This window comes from Carettochelys insculpta, chromosome 13 (assembly GCF_033958435.1).
Source record: "Carettochelys insculpta isolate YL-2023 chromosome 13, ASM3395843v1, whole genome shotgun sequence".
NCBI lineage: Eukaryota > Metazoa > Chordata > Testudines > Carettochelyidae > Carettochelys > Carettochelys insculpta.
Window position 1 is genome coordinate 41,523,629 of NC_134149.1, and position 27,019 is coordinate 41,550,647.

Sequence of the window (27,019 nt, forward strand, 5' to 3'; positions counted from 1 at the left end):
AGGAGGGCTGGTGAGAGCTGCCTGGGAAGGAGCCAGCAAGCCCAAGGGGAGATGGTACCTGCCAGAAAGGAGCAGGGTCAAGACTTACTGGGAGAGACCTGGGGACACAGCTACCGTGAGGAGAGCAGCCTATAAACCACCTTAGTGTAGGCCCCTCTCCCACCACAGCTTAGCTGGGTCTGAGGCTCAGCACTTTGGTTCAAACAAGCATCCACAGAGTCTCCTGGTGGGTCATCCCCTCCACAACAGCAGCAGAGCAATTCTCTTGGGTCTCCTGGTGAACGGATCCAGGTAGAACCGGGCCCAAATCCAAGCTCGGGATTCAAGCCCCAAGCACTGGAAAACCACACATGGACCTGAACAGAACCCAGGGGCTCTCTGGTGCTCTGTGTTGACTGTGAGCTCCTGGGTTTGCAACTCATTTATCTCCACGGTGCCACACTGGAAGTAACAACCTAGAACTACTCACTTTCCACACGTGGAATAGTTTGTAGCTGGGAAGCTTTAACAGTTGGTTGAATTTTGGCCTAGTCTGAAAAGGCCTCAGCATGACCTTAAATCTGCCCAAGACTGACTGATGGCCTGGATGGTCACAGATGGAAGCTTCACTTAGTTACCCTAAAACACTGTTTGGCTGTGCCCATTGCAAGAGGCCCAATTCTTCGCCTGTTAAACATCGTTAACATTGGATGCCTGTAAGCGGCAAGTGATGTCCGTTTCACTTGATGTCAAAATTGCTTCTGTTTTCCCCCTGGCGGAATGCTCCAAACTAATGATAGTAGGAGATTCTTTAAACAATCCCTTAAAAAATACAGCTTTGTTTTGTCGAATGCCTTTCATCCACTGCAAGGTGTGCCCCAGAGCACTTTGCAGGGCTGGGTAATCACAGAGATACATCGTAACGAAAGGCGAGATGCTAAGGGCAAGGGAGAAAGACTCAAATTTTTTGAAGCCACTGTTACAGGCGTATTATAGGCAGGGCCGAGGCTTATTGATTTGGAGGGAGAAGGGTCAGAAGAGAGATGTTGGAGAAACAGGGAACAATGAATGGTTCAGAGAATCCCTCTTCCCTTTCCACTCTTGTACGAACAAGGAAAGCAGCCCCTTCCATACAGACACAAAGGCAGACAAGTCTGCACGCAGGAAGCGTTAACCCCTGGAAGGCACCGCTGTGGGGTATTACAAAACTAATTCAATGAGAATCAAAAGCATAGTTACGATGCACAGGAGTAACATGCGCAGTCCCATATGCTTCACTGAAGTTACGAGCTCACCAGTCCTTGGTTTTAAGGCTCAATCCTGCTGCCACTGAAGTCAGTGACAACAATCCTATCAAAGCCTATAGTGCGGAATTTAGGTGTACAGGCTAGTCCAAAGTTATCCTCCCGATACAGCATTGCCTAACTGAGCGCATAGATGCATTTACAGAAGTGGGTAGGAGACAAGGGGAGTTGCCTTTATCTGAAACATGATCCAGAGAACTCTGCCAGAGACAGGATCCAGCACCTCTCCAGTTTGCCTGGTGCGAGGAGACAGTTTCTTCGGTTATCAAAGGCTACGTCTACATGTGAAGCCTACATCGAAGTAGCCTATTTCGATGTGGCGACATTGAAATAGGCTATTTCGATGAATAACGTCTACACGTCCTCCAGGGCTGGCAACGTCGATGTTCAACATCGACGTTGCGCAGCACCACATCGAAATAGGCGCTGCGAGGGAACGTCTACACGCCACAGTAGCACACATCGAAATAAGGGTGCCAGGCACAGCTGCAGACAGGGTCACACGGCGGACTCAACAGCCAGCTGCTCCCTTAAAGGGCCCCTCCCAGACACACTTGCACTAAACAGCACAAGATCCACAGAGCCGACAACGAGTTGCAGACCCTGTGCATGCAGCATGAATCCCCTGCTGCAGCAGCAGCAGCCAGAAGCCCTGGGCTAAGGGCTGCTGCACACGGTGACCATAGAGCCCCGCACGGGCTGGAGAGACAGCGTCTCTCAACCCCCCAGCTGATGGCTGCCATGGAGGACCCCACAATTTCGACGTTGCGGGACGTGGATCGTCTACACGGTCCCTACTTCGACGTTGAACGTTGAAGTAGGGCGCTATTCCGATCCCCTCATGAGGTTAGCGACTTCGACGTCTCGCCGCCTAACGTCGAAGTTAACTTCGAAATAGCGCCCGACGCGTGTAGCCACGACGGGCGCTATTTCGAAGTTAGTGCCGCTACTTCGAAGTAGCGTGCACGTGTAGACACAGCTAAAGAGTCGAGCTGAGCAGGCATCAGCAGCGACGTTAGCTGTCAGAACACACCAGCCCCCTTCTCCTGGCTCAAGAATCACTCACAATACGGTTTTGATTTCATTCTGCAGAAGCACCCACAAAACGCTCCAGCGGCAAGTTGCTCTTAAGTACCATCACAGAGTCTGGGGCAGAACTACCCCCACCCTCACCCGGATCTTACAGGCTTCCCTCCAGGATTGCCAAGACGACCAACTCTTACACACTACGTCCCGTAACCAAAAGTAGATCAAAGTATTACAGTGTGTATCACTAGCCTACGGTGCTGAAGGCTGAACTGCAGAGACATGAAGTGGAAGATGCCCAGATAACCCTGCACTCACATGCTGCAGAGGAAGTTGACAACCCCCCCAGGGCACTGCCCGTCTGACTTGGGGGGGTGGAAAATTCCCTTCCTACCCCATATATGGTGATCAGGTGGACCCAGAGCTCATGAGCGAAAGCCAACCAGCCAAGCAGCAGGTAGCTCTGTTTTGCTGTGCTCAGAGTGGGCTTTGATGCTTCATAGTTCAGATCAACTGGCACAGCCCCGGCCTGGAAGGATCTGTCTGTTTGATACTTGTATTGTGGCCCCTGTGGCTGGAGTGCCTGACAAGAGGCAAGCAAAGCAAGCAGGAGGAGCTGGGGAACACAGAAGGCTCCCGGTATGGGTTGAACCTCTCTCATCTGGCAACACCCGTGATCCAGCATGATTTTAGTGGGCCGGACAACCACTTATCATGGGCGTGGCCAAGTTTCCTGTGGTCCCGTAAAGTTTGGTTCCAGCCACCAGTCCTGGCCCTCAGTGTTCTGTGCTGTTACTTAACTCTTAATTTACCCCTAAATATCTTCTAAGAGCTCAGTAAGCAGTGGAAGTGCTGGTAATGCTGCTAGACAACATTAACCTCCCGTGGTCTGGCAAATTCTCTCGTTTGGCACCAGTCGGGTCCCAAGGGTGCTGGACTAGAAAGATCCAAACTGCATTTAGCTCTGTTCTGAGCCAAGGCCCGCACACCACTTAAGCAAACATTTTTCTGTGCAGCTTTGTTTAAAAATACCCATGAAAAATGGGTAGAAAGGTTTGTAAGGTCTGTGCAGCTCGACTGAGTCACAGCTGGGGACATCCTACTCCAAGAGAGGCATAAGGGGGATAGGAAAGCAGTGGGTAGGAGTGGACTAATGGAAGTAGCTGGGTGGGATATGCGTGAAGGCCGCCTGCCCTCAGGAACTATAGAGTAAGACCTAGATTCAGTTCCTCACTGGGTGGTTTTGGGCAAGGGGGGTGGGTGCTTGCCTCGTGCCTCAGTTTCCCCATGTGCAAATGGGGGATAATGATCCTGCCTTTATAAAGTGCTTTGAGATCTACTGGTGAACAGTACTGTAGAAGAGGCCGGTATTATTTATCATTAGAGAACGGGTTACCTGGGCTCTGTGTCCTCCCTGGTGTAGGACTAGTTACCTGATTCCTGTGGTATTATTTCTGCTCCCTGGTGAGGGAACAGGTAACAAACAGGGAATTCTGTTTAATGGTCCCTCTAACGTTTGCCACACACGTGCAGGATAAATTTGGTTGTGTACCCACCAGGAGGTGACTCATGACACATCACCTTCCTATGGTGCACAGGACACAATTCATGTGGCAGGGCTAAGCCTGAGGGAGTCAGTGCGTGGGAAGGAGCTCAGGGCTGGGGCAGAGGGCTGGAGTGGGGGGCGCTGAAAGCTTTGGCTTGGGGTGCAGGCAGTGGTGGGGGGCCGGAGATAATGAGTTTGGGCTGCAGGCTGCCCCAAGGCAGCCATAGGGAGAGAGGATTACCTCCAAGCCCGCTCCCTCCAGCAAACCCTTGCCTTAGAGGAGCTCCTCTCTGCCACAGCCGGTCTGGGGCTGCCACAGCCCTTGTTAGGCTGTGGAATTTCGGGGCTGCCTCACAGTTAATGCTGGGTATAGTGGCCTTTCATAGGAATAATCGTCAGGACTCCTTGGCTCAGAAAGCTTGGGATTTACAGCCACGTCCCCAGCTCCCCGGAGCCTCCGGAATGGCCATCGATCTGACCCCAGCCGCGCCGCCGAGCCAGATCTGCTGCCACCGCCCCAAAGAGTCATCACACCACTTCCCCAGCTCTGCCGACTGGAGCGAAAAAGGCTTTACCTTGCGATGCAGCAGCCGAGCAATGGGCAGCAGCCACATGCAGGCAGGACAGCTCCTCACCGTGTCTTCAGGAAGAGCCCAGTGACAAAGGAAAGGAAGGTAAATACCCAGGGAGAACGGGGTCCCTTGCACTCTATTTCTATGGTCCCACGCAGGTGGTACAGCCTCCTTTTTCCTCGCCGAGATCCATCCAGCTTCTCCATCAGCCGGGCATTGCTCTTCAGGCCAGGGTGCGGCTTCTAACCTGCATCTGGGCAGCACCCAGCCAGCGCAACGGGGCCCAGCCTCAGGGCACGACCTCAATGCAAAGCAAACATACCGAACCCAGCTCACTACCCCCGGGGCTCTGCTCCCAGCTCACGTTTCCCTCTCCGGTTCCAACGGGCCAGGTTCTGAGCCTGGCTGGCTCCCCAGCGCCAGGCGCCACGTACCTTGCAGTGAGCTGTCCATTTCTAGCAAAGCAAAAGCACAGGAGTGGGAAGGAGAGGGTGGCTCCCCCTCTGCCTGGCTAATGGGACTTCCTGTAGATATGACACTTTGGTCAATTGTGCTCTGACAAATATAGGACAGCAGCATTTGCACAGACAGAGTGTGAAACCCCAGGGCTCCCGGAGGCTGCGTGGTGCGGTGCGGATGGATTGACAGGAAGTGCTGGGGGCTGGGGTGGGAGGGAGGGAGAGAGATGGGACCCCACGGGTTGCCTGGGCAGCGGTGGCTGGTGGGATCTCTAAGCTAGATCACAAAGGGATGGGGGTGGTCATTTCTCCCATCAGATACGGGGGATGGAAGAGGCCCGGTGTGATTCTCTGAGGCACCCGACTGCCTGTCACATGTGCTGTCCGCCGGATGCTTCGTGCTTCTTGTGTCTGAAAATAACACACTGCTGCTGTGCATGCTGGGCCGGCTGGATGCACACCACAGGGAGGTGCTGGAAAGGGGTGGGCAGCGGGGGCCAACCCCTGAGCTCACAGTTCCTGGGCTCATGCAGTAGAGGCCTGCAGAGGGACCTGTGTCTGGGCAGCGAAACCTGGGAGCCCTGCCAGGCAGGACCCAATGAGACTCGTGCTGAATCTGTGGTGGCTTGGGGGAAGGAGAGGGAGGGTCCCCAAATCCCGAGGCTTCCTGGGGAATTCCCCTGGAGCCCTGCAGCAGAGAGAGTGAGACAGACCAGCCTCTCCTTCCCCCAAATTTCCTCAAACCATCCACTCCTTTCTGCACTCTTCCTCCACTTCCTCGCATCGCCCTATCTCACAGCAGGAAAATCCCCCCAGCTTCGGGGAAGAAAAGAATGGGGACCCCCCCCACACACACCTGTATTCTCTCTGGTTGAGACCTTCTGCTGTTCCTGTCTCCCAAGCAAGGGCAAAGGACAACGCCAGCTGTAAAAGTGTGTCCTAATGAGGCCACTATAGCTAAAAGGGTAACTGCTAGCCATGGGAGGCAGAACGGTACCTGGAGCCTGGGACAGAACAGCTCGGTGCTGTAGTCAACCCAGCAACGAAAGGGGTCATTCTTCTGCAGTATATCCAAAAGGAGGAAAGTGGGGTCTGTGTCTCAGCTAGCAGGGCAGGTGGGGGGCGAGGTGAGGGAAGCACAAGATGGTAGAGAAGATCCTGCCCTTAGTGGTGGCTGCAGGCCGGGGGAGCTGCAGTGCGGAATTTGACCCAACACATTGTTTCCATGAGTGTTCTAGTCAGCAGCTGCATACAAGACAGTAGCATGGGGACAGGGCTGCACAGAAGAGCGGTTTCAAAAAGGCTGATGTTAAGGAAACAAGCCAGCTGCTAAAATGCTGAGGCAGCTCTTCGGATTCTGCACTCCTGGTAATCTGCCTGTTTCTAAGTTTAACCAGCTGCAGTTCAGGAACTCAGAGGGATTGTGCAGCGTACAGCTGTGTCAGCATCCTGCTGGATGATTTCATCAGCTGCTCCTCCTCCCCGGCGAGCACCTTCCCTGCTGAAAGTGAGACCCATGTGGCTGAGCTGAGGTGCAAACCGCAGTCCCCGCCGAAAGGAACCCGCCCAGCTCACCCAGCTGTGCTAGTGCAGGGATTTGCATAGCTCAGGCCTTGAGTCAAACCTGCTGCTTTAACTGGTGCTGCATTTGCTCTCAATGAGCCCTGACTCTCTGCCCCAGGGCAGGAGCAGAGACCTCAAATGGACCCACTTGGGGATGCCCGCTGTGCAGGGGCTTGACTCCTGGGACAAACCCAAGGTCTGAGCACAGAGAAAAGGCAGAGTAGAGTGGGGCACCAACAGTAGGGCCCAGGAGTGCACAAAGCAGGAGATGTGGAGGGGCTGGACAGTGGGGCTGGCTAGGTTCACCCTCTGGAAAGTGGGGCTGGAACGGGCAGTGCAGAGTGAGGACCTGGCTGCCATACTCTTATGCTCAGTGTAGGGAAGGAACGTCCACATCCTGGGTTCATTTGGAGGCCTCATGTAATTTAGAGCAACCTCTGGGCTGCTCTACCTTATGCTGGGGCTGTCCAGGCCTACTTAGAAACCATGAGAAGTAGAGAATAATAGAAATGTAGCACTATGGCCAGCCCTCCCTTGCTTGTATCAGCCAGGCCCTACCCTAGGCTGGGAGAGGCTGTTTAGAGCCACTCTGCCAGTTTACCCATAGACAGGGGTAATCCCCATTGCTAGCCCCGCTTCCGAGCCCAGCCCACTGACGGAACCCCAGCCAAGCATGCCACGGCGCTACAGTTTGCTGAGTCAGCCCAGGTGATGCCCAGCGACCGAGCAGAGAAGAACCGGGTAAGAGGTGGGCTGAAGGAACTGCCTGGTGTGGGTATATGGGGGAGAGGATTCTTCAGCAAGGCAAGTATTTAGAGATAAAACACCAGCCAAAGCTGAGTTGGGAGCTCTGAGAAGGCTGAGGTTAAGACAGGCCATTTTGGGAGGCACCCGTGCCTGGATCTCCTCGCTGGGATCAGTCGCTCCTGAGTCGGGGTTCAGTTTTAAGTCCTTCACCTACCTAGTGCTCAGGCCTGGGAGCAAAGGTCTATGCCTCTGGCTGTGCCATTCGATTTCCCTGGGCAGGGAGCAGCCCCTTCAGGCTCACAGCTTAACAAGCAGTTTTACAAGACATTATCTTTGCACTTCACAGCCTCAGCTGAGTGAAACAACATGCAGTGACCAGCAATCTAAAGGGGTGGTGAACACAGTATCACCTGCTCTGCCAGCCCCCAGTGACAACCAACACCAAGGTACCACTGTGCCCAATGGCGCACCCAGAGACGCGCCCAGCCCGGAGGTACCGCTGTGCCCAGGGACGCGCTCAGCCCGGAGGTACCACTGTGCCCAGGAATGCGCCTAGCCCGGAGGTACCGCTGTGCCCAGGGACGCAGCCAGCCCGGAGGTACCGCTGTGCCCATGGACGCACCCAGCCCGGAGGTACCGCTGTGCCCAGGGACGCAGCCAGCCCGGCGGTACCGCTGTGCCCAGGGACGTGCCTAGCCCGGAGATACCGCTGTGCCCAGGGACGCGCCTAGCCCGGAGGTACCGCTGTGCCCAGGGACGCACCCAGCCCGGCGGTACCGCTGTGCCCAGGGACGCGCCCAGCCCGGAGGTACCGCTGTGCCCAGGGACGCGCCCAGCCCGGAGGTACCGCTGTGCCCAGGGATGTGCCCAGCCTGGAGGTAGTGCTGTGCCAGGGATGCACCCAGGGATGCACCCAGCCCGGGGGTACCGCTGTGCTGAGGGATGCACCCGCCCCATAGGTACCACTTATCTCCTCTGCTAGAACACGTCCCTTCATCAGGGGAGCAGGATACATCACGTGTAGGCAGCAGCTCACTTGGCAGCCACAATAGTATTTAAATAATGCTGAGAGTCAGCCACGTGTCTGGTATCTAAGAAACCCTCACTAAGGGCTGGAGGCACCTGGCAGCTGGAGAAGAAGAAAGCCACACAAAACAGGACACTGGGTGCCAGGCTGCCTCCTTCCCTGCTGCAGCAGGACAGGGCTGCACAGAAGAAACTGACAATAGGAGACCTGGGGAAGGACAGGCAAGACACCGTGGAGAGAGACAACCAGGGAAAAGGGGGTGCTGGCAACAAGAAACACGGGGCACCCTTCTCTGTACGGAATCTCCCCAGCTGCTTCTCCTCCCCACTCGGCACCTCTTCCCTGCCTGCTGACGGGCACGACTTGGCAGTGTCTCTGCTGCTCTGCGGGCCGCACTGTATGAACCTGAAAGGCGGCAGCTCGGCTCTGTTGTGGCGCAGAAGTGGGACGGGGAGGGAGGGAACTCACATCTCAGTGGGTTTTGCCCACCCTGGCCTTCTAGCCCCAGATCTCAAAGCCCCCTACACATCAGTGGCAACTCCTGCAAGGCAGATGCATGTCGTTGTCTCCACTGACATGATGGCCAGAGGGGAAACCGAGGCACGGCAAGAGGAAGTAACTGGCTTGAAGTTACCCAGTAATTCAATGCTAGGCCTGGGAATGGAACCCAGGGTCCTGATTCCCAGCACCTTGTTCTGTCTCCTCGGCCCCCTTTGTGTACACCAGTGAGCGTGTTCTCGGCCGGTGAGGACGCTGGGACCTAATCACCCATTGTGTGACCGACATGGGATCTCTGAGCCAGGGCGACCCCCCAAACCAATCCTAACCCCACGTGAACTGCTGCTATTGCTACCTGGGGAACTCACTGCCCAAGGTATTCCTGAAGCAGAGCCACGCAGGGTCTAAGTAAGCCTGAGAGGTGTATGAATAACGTCTGCAGTCACACGTACTGAAGTGAATGTGTATAAAGGCCATGCACCCTCCTGCTTCCCACTGGGCCCGTTACTGCCCACCTGGCCATTGCACTGTCCTCGACTCGAGAGGGTACTGGGCTCCCTTGGTTTAGCAGTTCCTACGTTCCTGTATTCTGACCCCCTATGTGATTCCACCCCACCCCTGCCCCCACAGTCCTAGGCCCAGGGACTCTGACCCTTCACAGACTCTGGACTTGGGTACTGCCTCTCACCCTGGCTGATCTCTAGGTGTCTCCTAACCCTGTGTGGTGCATGGCAGCCCTCTGTGTAGCTTTCCAGGCTCCTTCCAGCCTCGCACCCCATGTTGCTTTATGGCACACTATGCAACCACCCGTCGGGCTCATGCTGTGCCTGCCTGGCACATTGGGTATGAAACGAGAGTGACTTTCACACCTGCTCTTCTGGCTTTGGGACACCATGCCCCTGGCCCGGCATAGCTCCAAAGCATGGCACATCCTTCTCTGCTTACTCCAGGTGACACATGCTGGATGCTTCCTTCCTGGTTTCAGTGCAACATGCAGTTCACAGCAGCTCCCTCTCCACCTATCCTCTGTGCCCACCCTGGCCCCAGGGGTCTCCAAAGGAAAGGGACTTACTGGTGATGTCTTGTCACTCCTTCTCCATGCACCTGCCCCAAATCTGGCTCTCCTCAGTGAGGGCGCTTTCCCAGCGGCATTCAGACTCGGGAGCAGGCAGTAGGCAGCTGGTTTGAAATGTCGGGTTTGGCGGTGGGTGATAGGAATGGCACCAGGCGACTCATTCTCACAGAGAGCTCGGAGGGAGGAAGGAAGGACACTGAGAGCTAACCCCACCCTTTCAGTTCTCCTTTTTGTGTTTCTGACTTAAGCCAATAGCTTTGTTTCCTCTTGATCCTCCAACAGTGCCACCCTGAGTCCAGTGCAGAGAGGGTACTAAGGCTAGGCCATGGGGTTGGCCCACGAGGGGTAGGGGGTGTGCCGGCAGAAAGACAGCAAGGGACAACGAACAGGGAGGGATACAGCTATGGAAGCAGAGGCAGGATGAGAGGACAGGGGCAGCCAAAAGCGGACAGCCATCAGCTAACAGAACAAGGGTCGTGGAGAGATAGGACAGGCAGGCACCACAGAAGAAGACAGGCAGAGGAAAAGTCGGAGATGAGACGGTGGAGAGGGGAAAGGTATGTCGGCACTGCAGTAAACGACACGTGGCCGGCCTGGGTCATGTGACTTGGGCTCATGGGACTGAAAAATTGCAGTGTCGAGATCTGAGCTGAGGGGGGAGACTCCAGCTCAAGGCCCAATGTCTATACGGCAAATCTGCAGCTCAGCAGCCCAAGCCAGCCGACCTGAGCAGACGGGCATTTTATTGCAGTGTAGACGCACCCTTGGCACTCCCTTCGCCAGTGGACCAAAGTGGGGTGTGCGGGGGAGAGGGGCAGAGCCAGCTCTACCACAAGCAAGGCAAAGGGGACCGTTCAGTGAGAGGGACAGAGACAGCTCCTACTGATATGCAAATCTGAACTGACGCTCGCTCCGGGCTGCAGGCAGAGCCAGGGACAGACACTTCCTTCTACCGACCCATTAGCTAAGGTGATTTTTTTGCTGTTGATAAAAATGGCAACGTCAGGGGAAACAAAGCTTCTGCATTTCTGCTGCCTCGGCAGCGGTATGAATTCCTTTGTCCTTTAAGGATGTGAGCCCCCAGTAGATGCAATGCCCTGCACCTTCGCACGGGCTCTGTCTGTCAGAAGGTGGGTAACATGCTCGGAAAAACCAGGCCGGGGCAGTTTCACTCCACTGACCCTTTCCCTGGAGTACACCCTGAACTCTGCACCGCAGCCCTGCCATACCTCAGGGTCAGGCCTGAGGGCCGCTTGTCGGTCTAGAGGCACCTCCGGGAGCGGGGTGGGCACCGGGCATCTCGGGGGTGCGGTGCCGATACAGCCCTGCCTGCACCCGGGTTGTGCCCTTACCCTGGCGCCTGCCCTGCGCCTTTTACACCTGCCCACGAGGCACTTCACTGCCACAAGCGGCCCCTCGAGCGCCCCCGGGAGGGAGCTCAACCAATCAGAGGCCTCCTTCATCTTTATGGCCCATCCTGGTCCAGGCGGCTCTTTCCCAGCCTCTTCAGCCGCCTAGTGAATATCCGCACCTCTCCAGTAGGTGGCAGGCTGCTGCCACACTCTATGGTCGCCCTCCGGCGCTCTGCGTCACCACTCTATTGTTCCGCCTTCCCCTTTCTTCCCTTCCGCTTCCGGGTCGGGTTTTCTCTTTCGTGCCGCCGCTGGTCCTGGCAAGATGGTGAGACGGGCCGGACGTGGGTGTATCCGCCGCCATCCGCTCTCGGGGCCGCCCGTCTGAGCCCGGGGTCGGGCTAGACGGTTAGGGGAGCCGCTGGGGAGGGGGTTGGCCGGGGCTGGCCCGGGGCATCGGGGTCCTGTCAGCTGCCGAGAGCCGCCTGCGAGGAGGGGGCCCGGGGAAGAGGGGAGTGGCAATGGGTTGGGAGCGCGGAGCCAGGAGCCGTTGCGGGCCGCTTTCCCCCTCCCCCTGGCGGCCGAGGCCAGGGGGCGCTCACCCGGCCCTGTGCTGGCTGGAACTGGGGGCGAGGGGCGGGACGATGCTGGGACACTGGGATTTGTGGGCTGTCCTGCCTGTGAGAGGGAGGAGAGAGAGTTGCGCACCCCTCGTGTCTGTGCCTTTGCGGGCCTGTAATCCGAGTGCTGGGGGATGGGGAAAGGGGTCGGGGTGACGCTTGAGCCAAAGCAAGGCCCTGGGTGATCAGTGCTGGGACACCCTAGGTAGATGTCATGACACTTGCTCCAATATGCTGATGCTGCCGTCTGCTAGGTGAACGTCCCCAAAACCCGCAGGACTTACTGCAAGAAATGTGGCAAGCACCAGCCCCACAAAGTGACCCAGTACAAGAAGGGCAAGGACTCTCTCTATGCTCAGGGTAAGGGGCAGATCACTGCATTTCTTAATCCGTTTTTCAGTGGAAGGCAGCAATTTATTACTCTGCGAGGCACGCCACCAATGTGCACAGTAATGGGGATAGTGACAGAGATAGCCATGTTAGTCTGTATTCTATCAAAACAAAAAAGTCATGTCGCACTTCAACAAAATAACTTATTAGGTGATGAGTTTTCGTGGGACAGACTCACTGATTACTGCCCACAGTGGGAGCGTGGGAGGTTTGAATCCCATTTGTGAGTAACCAATTACTCCTGAGGTAGTAAGCACAATGGATAACGGATTGGATGTGTTTGGAGAATTTAGCAATCCATAATTATGGGGTGGAGGATCCCATAAACCTTGGGTATTAACAAGTTTCAGCTGTTGGTCTGAATAGTTTTGTTTCTTCACCTCAGGAAAGAGGCGATATGATCGGAAGCAGAGCGGTTATGGTGGTCAGACAAAGCCTATCTTTCGTAAGAAGGTGAGCACAGCTAGAAAAAAGAGGGCATTGAAACTCCGGTCAGCTTTGTATATTAGAAACGTAAGAATGGCCAAATTAGGTTAGACTGAGGGGCCATCTAACCCAGTACCCTGTCTTCTGAAACGGACCAGTGCCAGGGTGCCCCAGAGGGAATGAACAGAACAGGTGACCATCAAGTGAGCCATTCCCGTTGCCCATTCCTAGGTTCTGACAGACAAAAGGCCAGGGATAACATTCCTGGCCATCCTTCTAATAGCCATCAATGGTCCTAACCTCCATGAATTTATCTAGTTGTTTTTACAAACCCCATTGTAGTTTTGGCCTTTACAACGTCCTCTGGCAAGGAATTGCACAGGTTGACTGTGCTGTGTGAGGAAATATTTTCTTTTGTTTTAAACCTGTTGCCCATTAATACAAGAACTAGGGGTCACCAAATGAAATTGTGTGTGTTGTGTCTTCTGGTCAAGAGAGGTAATTCAGAAGACTCCTACAGCCTAACATGAAGTTTGCTGAGTGGAGACTCATGCTGTGTAGATAGCCATGGGTAGGGATGTCAATGTACGTAAGCACGAGTGTCCAAAAGGAAGACACCCAATCGCCACATGCCCCAACCGCCCTGCCCCTGGTGACTCACTGGAGCTGCCTTTCCCCAAGCCGTGCAGCCCTGAAACCTGGAGCAGTGGCACAGCAGCTCCTTGGGCACCACATGGCTGGCTTGGGTACAATGTGGCTCTCAGGGCTGCGAGGTGTGGGGCTGAGTGGGTCCAGTGGTGTGGTGCCCGAGGAGCTGCTGCACAGCCTCCCATGCCAGACACACGGCTCGTGAGCCCCCAAGCCACTGCATGATCCACATTTGACAGAATGTTTCCCCGTTTATCACCTGTGGCAAATGGAGAATATTGGACACCTCAGATCAAGACTGTGAGCAGTAGGAGTGACCTTGCTGTTATTGGGGTTTGGTAACTCGGACGGATGACAGGTTTTGCCAATTTGTGCTGAATTCATTTCTTTCGTCTGCTGCTCCTCAGCCAAATGGGAAATTTCCTCATAGTAGATTGAAGTGGCATGTCTTTGTGAGCCATAGTGCAAACACATCAAGAGGCACAGCGTGGAGAGAAGTTAGATTACCCCTTTCCCTTACTCATATTGTTGACCATGGTTCCTTATAAGGTGCAGTTGCCTAATAAGCCCCGCTCAGGGCTGCTGAGTATGGAAGACATACTCTTCTACTCATGGCAGCAAAGCCAGATGAAGAAGAGAGGCTTTAGAGGACGGCGGCAGAGCCAGATTAAGAAGAGAGGCTTTAGGGGCTGCAGCATCTGGTTTACTGTTTTGCTGGAAGATGTGTTAGATGTCTGCGAAATGAGGACCTGTGAACTCGGAGGTTAGGTTCAGATGTAAGGCATTTTCTTTCAAGGGTTTCTTGGGCATCTGAGTTAACGTTTTCAGCAAAAATGAAGCTTTAAATAGTGTGAATTAAAACCAGTTTCTCAGTTGATCAGGTCCTGTTTCCATGATACAGCTATGATCTTAGTTTTCTGATCGTCTCTAGGTTCCCAGGACAAATATTGGAATTTCTGATTTAATTTAAAAAAAAAAAAACAGTCCCCCCGCTCGGTTGTTTATACAGTGGCACTAACCAGACTTTTTCATTTGCAAGTCACCCTTTAAGACTGGGGACTTTTTGCTTGGGTTTGACACAGTGGTTTTCAGACTTTTGTTATTGTCAGCTACTTTAACTCAGCAATCCTGCATGGTCACCAGTTAAAAAAAAAAAGCTTGAGAACCACCTTAATAGACCCATACCTGCGTCAGTGTATGAGCTTATGCTGCCTAAAAAGAGCTTTCAGAATAAATTGTCTACAGCTACAGAAATGTTAACATCTCCCCTCCCCTTATAAATTAAACATGCTTTTTAAATTAACACTCTTATAAACGCTGGCAGCGAAATGGGGCCAGGGTGGAGTGTTACAATCACCAATGTGAGACCCCATGGTGTATCTACATTGTGTGAAAATAATCGACATGTATATTGTACATACATGTTCATATTGATTATTTCCGTATTGTGTAGACACAATGGTCTATTAGAAGCATAGGGAGAGATATGTCAAAGTAGTTTTAGCATGCTCACTGTGTGGGACAGTTGGTGACTGTGGTATAGATGTTGTTCCCTGAAGAGTTTGGGTTACAAGCTGAAGGATGGGTGCGTTCAGTGTCTGTCAGAACCATCGTATATTTTGGCATTCATGGTAGTATTGGAAATGATTATTTAAGTAGCCAGCATAAGAGGACTGCGGCTGCTTATGATTACCAGTAATCTACAGGACCCAGACTAGAACCTGTGGATGGACAGGATGTTGCAGGCCAACACTGAAATGTGGCAGCAGATCTATGCTACGAAACTGGTCCCATGGTTTTGTCAGCTCTGTGCTCTTCATTCCTCGTAACTGCTAAATTCTGCTCCAAAATTCCCTCACTTCATTCCGAATAGGAAGTTTTGTTCTTAGATTTCTTGCCACCAAACTCCCAAGGTTGCTGCCTTTTTGTTCCTGAAAGGCCTTGTAGCAGCCAGCCTCATGTGTATGTGTCAGGAGGAGCTTTTCCTCTCTTAGGCCTACATGAGGATTGGCTTTGCCTGCTACTGGGAATGTTCCATTCACTGACTCTCTCTCTCCCTCTCCCTCCCTCCCCACCCCCTTTCTCCCTCTCTCCAGGCCAAGACCACGAAGAAGATTGTGCTGAGGCTTGAGTGTGTGGAGCCCAACTGCAGGTCCAAGAGAATGCTGGCCATTAAGAGGTGCAAGCATTTTGAGCTGGGAGGAGACAAGAAGAGAAAGGTACGCTAGCGAGCTGGGAAGGGCTGTGGTCAACATTAAGTTACAGACTGGGTAGCTACTTCACTTCTGAGCATGGCGGGGAAATGACACTTCCAGAGCTGGCCAGCAGGTCTTCCTGCTGCTCAGCCCACTGCCCAGACCCTGTACTCCTAGATGCGCATGTGTCCCCTTCCATCCAGACCCCCACTCACCCCAACTCCCCAGCCCACCCAGCTCCTGTCCCCTCCATTCCGGAACCATTTCAATCCTGAACCCCCTCACCCTGACCACCAATTCCCAGCCCGCTTCTGTGAGACCCCACATCCCAAGCCCACTTCCCGGCAGCCCCCTCCCACCCTGAACCCCTCATTTCCATCACAATCCAGCCCCAGAACCTGCAGGGGTCCACCGAATGCTTTGCTGCCCTCCCCCACCCCAACCCCTAGGCTCCAGGGCCAGTGTGTGAGGGGAAGGAGGGGGGGAGTGTCTCCTTTTTTGTTTTTCAGTCAGAGACCACATCAGTGAGGGCTGCTTCCCCCTCCTTCTCACTTGTGTGGCCCCCATCTGATTTGTCTGGGGCTCACTGCCCCCTTCTAGCCCCAACCGAGAAAAGGTTCCCCATCCCTGCTCCACAGAGGTCTCTGAGGCAAGCTGAAATGGTTGTGTTTGTGGTACGGTTCTGTATTGCACATACTGAGACTGCCTTTTCTCTCCCTCAGGGCCAGGTGATCCAGTTCTAAACACCATCCTGTCATTGTTATGGAATCCATTAAAGTGTGGAAAGGATCTGCTCTTGCATAGTTCTTTATTGCAAGGAGGGGACTTCTAGGTATATCAAACCAAGTGGGAGCTGCCACTGCAAATAAAATGCTCTGGGCTGGGAAATCTCAGCAGTGGTAACATTACTTTGTATGGATTGGTGCTGCTTAAAAGAGGCTTTAGTGTAAATTCTGTCTACAGCTTGAGAAACCTTTTTTTAAAAAAAAAAATAAAATAAAATAAAATCCATCCTCAAAGGTGCCAACTTCCAGGAGGTTGCTCGGGGCTACCAGTCCAATGTACCCATGGCGTGCTGCAGAAGCCAGGTTCTACTTCTGTCCTAGGTCCTTTACTTCCACTATCGTGCAGAAGATAGGACTGTCTAAACACAGTTTGCACTGGGTTCATTTAATTGGGTTAGTTAAATTAGTGCAAACTCTGGTGTGAACACTCAGCTGGCTTAAAACTGCTCCAGTAATTTTGCTTGTTTCTGAACCTATATGGCCAGAAGCAAAACCAGTTTAAGGCTCAGTTAAATTGAGGTCTGTCTATAAAGCTGTAGCAGTTTAACTAATTTGCACAAAACTCTACCTTTATTAGAGGGGTTTGATGTTCCTGGGCCAGTTTCAGTCCACCCTGCACCAAGTGCTTTTAGAGGAGAGGGAGGGGGTGAGTAAGACCAGCTTACCTGGTAAGTGATTGTCTTAATGCACATGCCGGAGTAGGGCTAGATTTGCTTTTGCTGAACTTAAGCAGAAAGAATGAAGCCGTGTGCTACTGTTACATTTTAGACCCCTCTTCTCTATAAGCACTAGCAGTAAACTGAATGTAGGGAGTAAATACACAAAGGCCCCGGGGCAGGTTTTAGCTGCCCTAATACAAATGTAGAGATTTCACCGTGCAGCTGGACTTCCTCTTTCCAGTACCCTTTTCGGGCAGCCAGCATTCATTTCTGTTAGTCATGTGACCTTGCTGCTGCTAGCTCAGAGGAGCTGAGTTGTAAGGGTTAAGCTTCACCTATTTAGCCTGTGGTTTGCTACATTCAAGTTGGAAAGTGCCTGTTTGTTTCGTTAGCCCAGTCAGCTAAACAAGTGTTCAAAATATCCCATCCTTGGACATAGACTTGGGGAAAAACCTGGCTAGCTTTTTGTTCCACATCAGCACTTCACACCGTCCCGTAATTCCTTTAAATTAATAAAGGAGAGAGCACTGAGTCCAGGTGTGAGGATTACAGATTATGTGCTAAGTATTGGAGGGGTAGCCGTGTTAGCCTGGATCTGTAACAGCAACGAGGGGTCCTGTGGCACCTTATAGGCTAACAGAAAAGTTTTGAGTATGAGCTTTCGTGAGCACAGACTCACTTCATCATGCTGCAAGATTATGTGCTAGCACTAAAGGTAAATAAGATACATTAGCAGGGACTGAGTAGGTACTGTTCATAAATACTGACCTCTACTCCAGAGGAGAGGGGTCATCTAATTTTCTTCATCTAAGCTGTGTAGAGGATGCTTAGGAGCAACTCGCAGCACGTCTACGAAATTTCACTTCATGATCAAACTAAACTTTGGCAGAAAACAGGTAACACTTATGGAGTGAGGGTACAACTAAGGTTCTTCCATGTGAAGCAACAGAAGGAGTGCCCTATTGACAGGATATATGCGTATGTGCCTCTTCTAGCATCTAAACTTTTACAGCCTCAGCAGTTGGGAAATTCTGTTGTGTAATAGAATATTGTCTGTCAGCAATACACTCCAGTAAGAAATAGAATGATTTTTGACTGGACTTGAAAAGTAGAACAGTTCTTTACAATGGAGGTTCAGAAGGGTATCCTATTTCAGCTTGTTGTTATGATACAGGTTTCTGTAGCAATTCTGCATACCAAAAATTAATGGGTGTTTCACAATGCTGGATGAGAAGACAGCCGTTAGTGGTGCATCTTCAAGAGAAGGCAGGAGTCAACAGCAGCATCGGTTGAAATGCTTTAATACAACTATCAAAGGTGGCTAGGAATAGGGAAGCTTTAATTTTTAAGAAGACTGATGTACAATGTTCTTCAGATACAGATAGCCGGGTATGTGTGAATGGGATTTGTTTCACAAGAGAGCTGGAAAACCCACTGCAACAAATCTAACACACAAACCTCAGTTCTACAATCCACCACAAAAAGTCTCGCTTACCCTACCTCGTCTTATTTAAGGTAGACTGTAGTACAAAGGAAAGAGATGGGGAAGAGGACAGAGCAAGCCCATCCTTGCTGTAAGCCATTTTCTCTTAATGGCACCAGTCTACAGCAGTAAGGAGCAGAGAAACCCCTTTCCACAGGTCATCCTCTCCTAATGAGTGGCTAATGATTAATCCATTTGCACCAAGAACTAGATTTCTTTAGCTCAGGGTCAGCAGTGGAACACTTACTGTGCCAGCAGCTCTTTCAGTAAGCTGGTGAAGGCAGTTAGATCAGCTTCCTATCCCTCAAACATGGATTTAAGAACACCTAGAGCAAAATGAATCACAGCTGGATGCTTGGTTACATTCAGATCCACGGGCAAGGTTCCTGTCCTACAGGAGTGGGAGCTACCATTGCATGGCTGCAGCGGCCTTTATCCAAGTACTGGCTTAAGACACTAGCAGACTCACCCCCACAAGGTGAGCAACCTTAGGGGAAGGTGACTGATTGCAGGTGGGGGTCTCAGAGCAGCATTGCTTTCTTGGAGCTGATATATATCAGTTACACTAGCCTGAGGAAGCTGTTCAGGCAGAATGCGTACACTTCCCCTGACTGCTGGCACCACTGAAAAACCTCACTAACAGGGTATGGCCCTGCTTTTGCATTGTCTCACCAGTTAACCAAGGCCACAAGGTCTTTACGCAGCACTGACCCGGTTTAATTGATCACCTCGACTCTTTAAGCCTCCGGGAAAAGAGGAGGTTAGGACACTTGTCAGATTGACCAGGCCTTGGGTAGCTCTAGCAGGAATAAGTCAAGTCACCTTCCTCCCAGTAATTGCAACCCAAGAAGAGACAGATTACAGTACTTCTTGCTGGATTAGGGTTGATAAATTTAGTAACATCCAAGGGAACCTTCACTGCTCATTGCTCACAGCTGTGATGGGGGAGGCTCACAGCAAGGGAGCTCTGGTGCCTAGGGAATTGGGCCACCACTACATTATAAGATATCTGGAGATTTTTTTTTGTGAATGTTCATGAGAGGCATCTCACCTGGAGACTCCCCAATCACCACCACCTTGAGCAGCACAGTACCTGTTGGGTTCACCTCCACATTCAAAAATGAAACCCAGTTGTGTAGGCCCCAGTCCTCACTGGTGGGGAGGATCTGCTGGATGGAGCATGCAGGGTTGCAGGCCAGGCCATTGCCAAGGAAAGAGGTAGAAAAGCTGAACGTCTGGGGTCCTCCAATCTCCTGCCGATTCAGCACGGCCACAGCATAGGCGCCCCCTGCCAGAGGCCGCTCCCAGAGCTCCAAGTTGTTTTCCTAACAAAAAGGGAAACCAAAATGTTTGAGGGAGTAGGACAGACTCTCAGTTCCTGGTGGGCAGAAGTTTAGAGATTACATTCACCAGTCTATGCTGAGGAAGACAAGGAGACTTCCCACTCCTGCAGCATAGCTTCCTCTATTCTGTCATGCCCTGAAGAGCTTGTCCCCATTTCAGTGGGCCTTGTCCCCATCGTACCTTGGTGATACGGTATCCTTGCTTGCCCAGCGGGTCCTGGTTGATGGCAATCACATCCTTGTTCTGGAGCAGCGCCTTGGCTTGAGGGCTGATATGTCGTAGATCATTGGACATGAACAGTGGAGCTGCCATGATAGCCCACAGTGCCATCTGAGTCAGCTGCTGGTCCCAGCTCAGTCCAAAGTTGCCAATCACCAGCTGTGGGGGCAGAGAAGGAGAAAGGTAATAGTGTGTTGACACTTGCACTCGTTTCCACTGCTGCTTTGAGCTGAAATCAGGACACCAAGCACCCAGTACTGCCTGACTGCTGTGCCTAGCACCCCTCATCCTTACACAGCCACTGGGCTGCCTTCCTGCTCCTTTGATGAGCCCCTTGTGCTAGGCCCACCACAGAACATCCTCCACCCTCATGTTTTCCCAGTCAGTTCCTTATAAAGTTTCCTTGTGATTCCTCCTCGTTTCCAGGAGCAGACTGCCCATCCACCATCCTGCACTGGTGCTGTGTCACCATCCCCCCCACATGCCCCTCCATAGTCTCTAGTCAAGTAGAGGTTGCATCATGGTGTTCTCACCATGTCAGGGTCGTTCCAGCCCCCTGGCCCAGCAATATCCACAATGCTGTCTTGGTGAACAGCTGTCCAATCCAGGATACTCTTAATGCTGTTCCAGGCATCATAGACGTCAACAAAGTTCCTCCAGTGGTTGCAGTAGTGTTTGATCTCTGTGTAGTTGGGCTGTTGGAGGACAAAGAGGGTGCTCATAGGAGCCAGCCTGGCCACTTATGATAAGGAGGCCGACACAAGGATGGATCGCTCCGTGGATGCTCTGTGGAGCATCATTGGTGGAAAAGACCTATAATGTCATTCAATCTCCATGCTGTGGCCCAGGCAGGATTGTTCCCTGGGGCCCAGTCTCTGGTACTTGCCCCCACTCAAGGGCAATGGCGCTTCAACCACTTCCCATGGCCGCCTACATCTTCCTGATTTTATTCAGCCCAGTGCCACCCCATGAAACCTATCCATAGCTGATACTGTTCTAATTAATTATCCCTGGGTCTTGGGGTTTACAGCCTACAACTTCTAGTGGATTTGGTCTCCTTTTTACACAGGAGGAGGTGGCTACATTCTGCTATGTCACCATTTGAAGGAGCCAGCTCAGAGTGGAGTCTCACTCCAGTCCCCTTGCTCAGAGATTTCTCCCACCCTCCTGGTGGAGAAATCTCTAGTACTCCAAAATCCCTGTTTGTGTAGGGGACTCCTCTACTGGCAGATAGGCCTAAGGGGAGGATTACATAACCCTGCTACAAGTCTGCAGTAGAAAAACATCAAAGCACCCATGCTGCACAGATTGCTCCTACTCAATGGTGCAGCCAAACTATCTCCAGGCGCCTCCAATGGAGAGGAAAGGGATGCCCCAAGAGACACAGGACGGGGCCACAGGTTTTCCTAGCACATTGGTTCTCTGCCATGAATCCTTAACTAGCTGATGCCCCTCTTCGCCCTCTGCTCAGAGCCCCTTCATTCCTCAACACTTCTTCCCTTCAACCACTCTGGCTCCTTTGGCATTCTGCCACGGTTCCCGTGGAAACTCTTGAGACGATTTTGGAAGTTAATTCATTTTGTTAGTATTCCTGAATGTCACCACTGTCTTCACATCATGCATCACACCTGTATGGGGAAGGACTCCTTACCTTCTGCAGGAGTCTCATGTAGAAAGGCCACTCGCAAGAGTACACAATGCTTCTGCCAGTCTTATTCAGGGCCAAAGACATGTTCCTGTAACCTGAAGGCAGAGAAGAACAGCCCAGTCATACCACCTACCAAGGCAGAGGGAAACAGTGGAAGGTAATGTGGCTTGGCACTGATGGGTCAAATGGCAGATCAAGACTCTTGGAAAACTGAGAGTGGGTTGTGAGATGGTATTTCATATGACAGTGGCTGAAAATCAAACACCAGCTGGAAAGGAGTGAATTGTCCGGGTCCAGCCATGTTTGCAGCTCAGCCACTTGCCTTTGAGGAAGCTGGAGCAGTTAGGCTGAGAAACAGTTGTAGTTTAGAAACAAAAAACTTGACAGGCTGGTTTCTGTTCCTGTTTCTGGCAGCGCCTCAGTTTCCCCATTAGTAACATGAGGATGATACTTTGTCCCTTTGTGAAAAGCTTCAAGATCTACTGATGACAAGTGCTATATAAGAACCAGGTGTTATGAGACGTGGCTGGCCATTGATTAGAGCAAAGGACTGGGCCTTGAGTCCGATACTGGTTTCATCCACCATTTTGCTGAGAGACTTACGTAAGTTAGCTGTAATACTGCTCTAAGGCTCAATGTATCCCTCTGTAAAATGGGTATAATTACATGCTGCTGTGTAATGGGGCTTTTCTCCCATCACCCACTACAATGTGTTCTTGTCTAAAAAAGTTATATTAGACACTCATTTGTTTTGTTTAACCGATAGCTGCTATTTAAATGTCAAGAGCTGTCCTCCAGGCTGAGAACAGTTTGAGTAATGCCAGCTGTGGCTAACAACTGCACAGGTCAGTAACTTGCTCTCCTTACCCTTATGGAATCCCCAAGCCATAGGGCTTCAGAGGGAAATGTGTAAGCAGTAGGAGACAAAACTAACTGGGTGAGATTCTAGTATCACTACTGTTATGTTTGTACCTAGAAAAGCCCTGTCCTGTTATGTCTTCTGATTAAAACACTGGTAGCAAACGTACTTTGCTGTCCTGCTTCAAACCTGTTGACGTCACAGACTCTCTCCCAAGAGTTTCCAGTGTCACTAACCACTGCTGAAAGGGGCTTTTTCAGCGGTGGGCCTGGCGCTTGAAGTTACTAAGTGTCGGACCAACCAGCTTGGCCTGGCCCTCAGTCCTGATCAGATCGCTGAGGGAGAACAGAACTGGGTCCAGCCTGCCTCCTGCCAATTGATTAATGATGCTGCTCACCGTGCCAATAAGGACGGAACGCAGCAGTCCTCCTTTTGAGCTGCCCGCTTCCCTTTCATGGGAGTCTGCAAAACGTCAGCCACCACATCTGCCGAGGCATGGTGAAGATACACAACTGACTCCCCAGCAAAGACAGGTTCATAGCTATCACGGCTAATGTGCCTGTTGTGTCCTTGAGTTGTCCTTCCAGTCACAGGGTATCCTAGCTGGGTTTTCCCCTGTGGTTTCTCCGCTGCCAAGAGCCCCAGTAGTTGCATATTTCTCTGGTACAAGCTGACTAGAGGTTTAATGTCCGTGAAATGTTTGGAGTCCCTGAGATTAAAGGCTCTATTGAGCTTAGAGCCTGAGCAGCAACAGCAGGTGACAGATCAAACTGTTGGGAGGTCCCCAAAGCGTCTCTGATCGCATCTCTTGGAGAACCCCCTCCCTTGATCAATGCAGGGTCCGAGAAAGCTCCCGCAAGCCACGCCTGCAGGTTTCAGCTCGCTCTTTCACAGGAGTACCAACCCAGGGAAGAGGCACTAGATGAAGCGGAGGCTTCCTGTGTGCAGCAGGGGCAGAGGATGAGTGGGTAAACTGAAGTCAGACTGACCGATTGCTGTATCCCCAAGATAAAGATGACCTGCAACGTGTATCGCTGAGCCATCGGAGAAGCTTCCTTATGGCTCCTCCAGCCCTCGTATCCCCTGTGCCAGTGGATAGGTTCTGTGAAGAGCCCCTCTGCCGAAGCTGTGTCAGTTCTGAGACAGTGCTGGCTGCAAAGCAACTCCCTCCCCCACAAGAATCTCTCCAGTGGCAAATACCTTCTGACAGCTGGTTCAGGGTGCCAAAGTTACAGCCATCAAACTTCAGCAGGTCCACGCCCCAGTCGGCAAAAGTTTGGGCATCGAGGTCATAGTGGCCATAACTGCCAGGGAACCCAGCGCAGGTTTTGTTTCCAACGTCCCCGTAAATACCCAGCTTCAGCCCTTTGGAATGGACCTGAGGGGGGCACACACATACACACACACACAATGAGAGGCAACAGCCATGGGGCAAAAAGAAAGGGGTGCATGGTAAGAGAAGTAAGCAAAAGGTGAAAGCCCCTGCAGTACCTTAATCACACAGCCACTGAAAGAGACAAGAACCCTCCAAGATCCCATTTTCACTGCTCATATAATCCACAATCCTAGAGGAAAATGTGAATGAGGACCAAGCCTCCCTCACCCAGCAAGGGCTCCATCCTCTTCAGTGTTAGTTCAGGACTCCCTAGAAGCCAGGGTTAGAAAGCCACATACAGAATTTGCTAGTCAGCCCATCTGAAAAAGATTCATCATAAAAACCTAATCTATCAAGCAAACTATTTAGTTTTAGTAGATCGGAGGAAAGTCCCGTGCCATCTCTCCATTTAAAGTGAGGCACCATTAGAACTTATACTGTACATATTACACTGTCCCATGGCTGGGAGGTCAGAGGGGGTGGCGTTAGTTTCCATCTACGCACTCACATAGTCTGCCAGTTTGCGGATCCCACTGGGGAAGCGTTCTGGGTCAGGCTGGAGCCTGTCCTGATCATCTCGGGTCGTAGACATCCAGCAGTCGTCAATACAGACATATTCATAACCTACATCCTTCCAGCCATCCGACACCATCAAGTCAGCCATCTGCATAAAGAGCTGCTCACTGAGGGACACAAAAACCAGGGATCACAAGACATAAAATATTATGTTGTACTAAATCTGACCTTATGAACAAGAGAGCTCTGTGCTACTTAGGTTCTACGTGCATCACTACTTCCTAGAAAGCAGGTGCTATTGTGCAGCATATATCAATTGGCCTAAGGATTGTAAAGTTCTCTGTACAGCGCTTTTCGTGCAGATTTCAAGACACTTTACGCACAAATTGGTTAGAGTCTGCTAGTGGGAAAATCAAAGTCATGGAGTAATACTAGTCCGGGGGGAAAAACAACTCATCCAAAGGCCCATCCCAGTGCCAAGCAGAGGATTTATTTCCAGCCCTTGAGTCATTTCATCTCTCTCCCTGCCCCCACCCCACCAAGCTTGCCAAACCTTTTACTAACCAAGGCTTTGTCGCTACTATACTTTAAAGGGATGTGGTTCTCTCAGCGCTAACGGCCTTGGGCTAGTTGCACTTTAACCCTGCCCCAGAATGTGCTTAAAGCCTTGGCCACTGCTGGATATCGAAACGAAGCCGCAGTCCCTAGGCAATGCGCGTTTAGCGGAGGGCCGAGCGCTCTGCCTGACAGGGCGGGAAGACTCCGGAAAGCGCTGGGCCGTTGCTGGAGCCAGGCCACCGGAGCAATAAGATCGGGCAGCGGCCTTGAGGGGCAGCGGAGCCTGCACGCCCCGGGGCGCCAGGGGAGGTCCCTGCGAGAGGGGGAGCAGGAGACGCGCTGCTCGCTGGCGCCGGAGCCACAGGGGTCAGATCCAGGCACCGACGCGCTCCGAAGACGGCCGGGGCCGGGGCCGGGGCTGCCCTCCCGCCCGGCCCGGTACCTGATACAGGAGAGCGGCTCGCGGGCGCAGTCGGTGCTGCACAGGAAGCGCTCCCAGTGCAGCCAGCCCATGGTGGGGGTCCGGGCCAGCCCATTGTCCAGCGCCGCGGCTCGCCCGCCCAGGACCAGCAGGGCCAGGCCGCAGGCCAGCGCGGCCCCCCGCCAGCTCCCTGCCGCCCTGCCCATCGGCAACGGGACCGTCACTACGGGCACCACGGCCTGGCCGGCCGACCTAACCTCGGACGGGCACTCCGGCGGGCCAATCCGAGCCTGCCTTCGTCACCGCTCGGCCAATCACAGCACACCACTCCACAGAGTCCACCCATCCAGCAAGGTAGGCGGCCTCAACTCGGAAGCCGGGCGCGAGACGGCGGAGGAGGGGTTGTCATGTGATTGGAGCGGGGAGGGGGGGGCTGTCATGTGACATGGGTGGAGGATGTCATGTGACCGCAGCCCCGGGCTGAGGGTGGCAGGAGCGGCGGTGGCCTCCTTCCTGGCTCAGGCTCAGGCCCAGGCCCCCGCCCGCCTCCCTGCTAGCCCCGGGCCTGGACAGGCGGTTGAGTCAATGGGGCCCAGCCCTCCTTCACGACACCTGTGACCCCAGGCCGCACCTCCAGGCCCACTCCGGCAGTGCCGCCAGCCCCAGCTGTCATTAGGAGTCTCTCCTGTTAGCGGCAGTTTCCCTGCCAGTCCCGGCTGCTGGGGTCCGGGGACGGCGTGAAGCTCAGCTCCCATTTACCACGACAAAATTTTACATAAGTCTTCAGAATGGCTGGGGGGAAAAAAAGTTTGCTGCTGTCAAGCGACGGCGCCCTCACCGCTCTGGGGCCAGGGGAAAAATTAACCTCTCTTTTTTGAAAAAAAAAGAAAAGAAAAATCGTGCAGTTTTTGCGGGGAGGGGCAGCTCGGCGGTTTGAGCATTGACCTGCTAAAACCGGTGTTGTGAGTTCAGCTCTTGAGGGGGCCGTTTAGGTATCTGGGGCTGTTGGCAGGGGAAACGTTGTTATATTCTGTACTCATAGAAACGTTGTTTTGTAAATGAATGCTTACTGATGTTCCCATGAGGTCCAATATTGTATTTAGCATTGTTAGTGAATCCTCAATTTTCTCATGAAATTCAGCATTGTTTTGTTACTGAAATCCTGTTCATGTTCTATACGACTGAATAACTCTACCTTCCTGTAACTTACATTCTGTTAATAATCTATTGGTACTTTACCTCCTGATTAATAGGGAATTACCAGCGCGGAATGTCATATGAGCAGTAGAAATTCAGTTTGAGCTGGAGGAATGGATAAAGGGAGTATGAGAAACTCTCCCCTGGTTTGTTAGGAGGGGGGATGAACAAAGGAGGAGAGAGGTATAAGTATTGCTCACTGCTTGTTGCAAGGTGCGCAGGCTTTGAGGAGAGACCCCCCTGCGCCTTACTTGGCATGCCAAATAAAGATTCTTCCACTCTCGGTGTGTTATTGGGCCAGTGTTGCACACCGGCCACGAACTGCCACTATGCCACCTTAAGGAGGCAACAGGGCAAATACTTTTTTTTTTTTTTTTTCCCTGAGAAAAGGAAGTGCTTGGTTCTGCCATGAGGGCAGGGGACTGGACGTGATGCCTTCCCAAAGTCCCTTCTGACTCTATGTGATGTGTATCTCAATAGCGTTTTCTGGGATTTGACTTACAAATTCTGTATGCTGGGTGATGGCCAT

General features: G+C 52.4%; 3 protein-coding genes across 4 annotated transcripts in view; 1 reads left to right on the forward strand and 2 right to left on the reverse strand.

Moving 5' to 3' along the window:
- BTK (Bruton tyrosine kinase) overlaps window positions 1-9,946 on the reverse strand; it is a 28,350-nt gene extending 18,404 nt beyond the window's left edge. The window contains exon 1 of one of the 2 annotated variants that reach the window (XM_075007425.1): window positions 9,793-9,946. Coding sequence is in view for 1 of the 2 variants with exons in the window: in XM_075007424.1 (XP_074863525.1) it covers window positions 4,431-4,469 (39 nt within the window). In the remaining variant the exon portion in view is untranslated. Of the gene's footprint in view, window positions 1-4,430; window positions 4,706-9,792 lie in introns of those variants that run through there. The other variant, XM_075007424.1, reaches the window with a different exon arrangement.
- A 1,482-nt stretch (window positions 9,947-11,428) lies between these two features.
- On the forward strand, window positions 11,429-16,215 carry RPL36A (ribosomal protein L36a). The gene is made up of 5 exons (XM_075007553.1): window positions 11,429-11,475; window positions 12,022-12,127; window positions 12,543-12,610; window positions 15,328-15,450; window positions 16,149-16,215. The coding sequence occupies exons 1-5, from the start codon at window positions 11,473-11,475 to the stop codon at window positions 16,167-16,169; spliced, it is 321 nt and encodes a 106-aa protein (XP_074863654.1). The 5' UTR covers window positions 11,429-11,472; the 3' UTR covers window positions 16,170-16,215.
- A 1,939-nt stretch (window positions 16,216-18,154) lies between these two features.
- Window positions 18,155-25,555, reverse strand: GLA (galactosidase alpha). Its single transcript, XM_075007552.1, has 7 exons — window positions 25,315-25,555; window positions 24,307-24,481; window positions 23,624-23,801; window positions 21,568-21,659; window positions 20,450-20,611; window positions 19,878-20,075; window positions 18,155-19,678 (listed from the first exon to the last, which is right to left on the reverse strand). Exons 1-7 carry the CDS (start codon window positions 25,497-25,499, stop codon window positions 19,352-19,354), a joined length of 1,317 nt encoding a protein of 438 aa, XP_074863653.1. The 5' UTR covers window positions 25,500-25,555; the 3' UTR covers window positions 18,155-19,351.
- Between the last annotated feature and the right edge of the window lie 1,464 nt (window positions 25,556-27,019).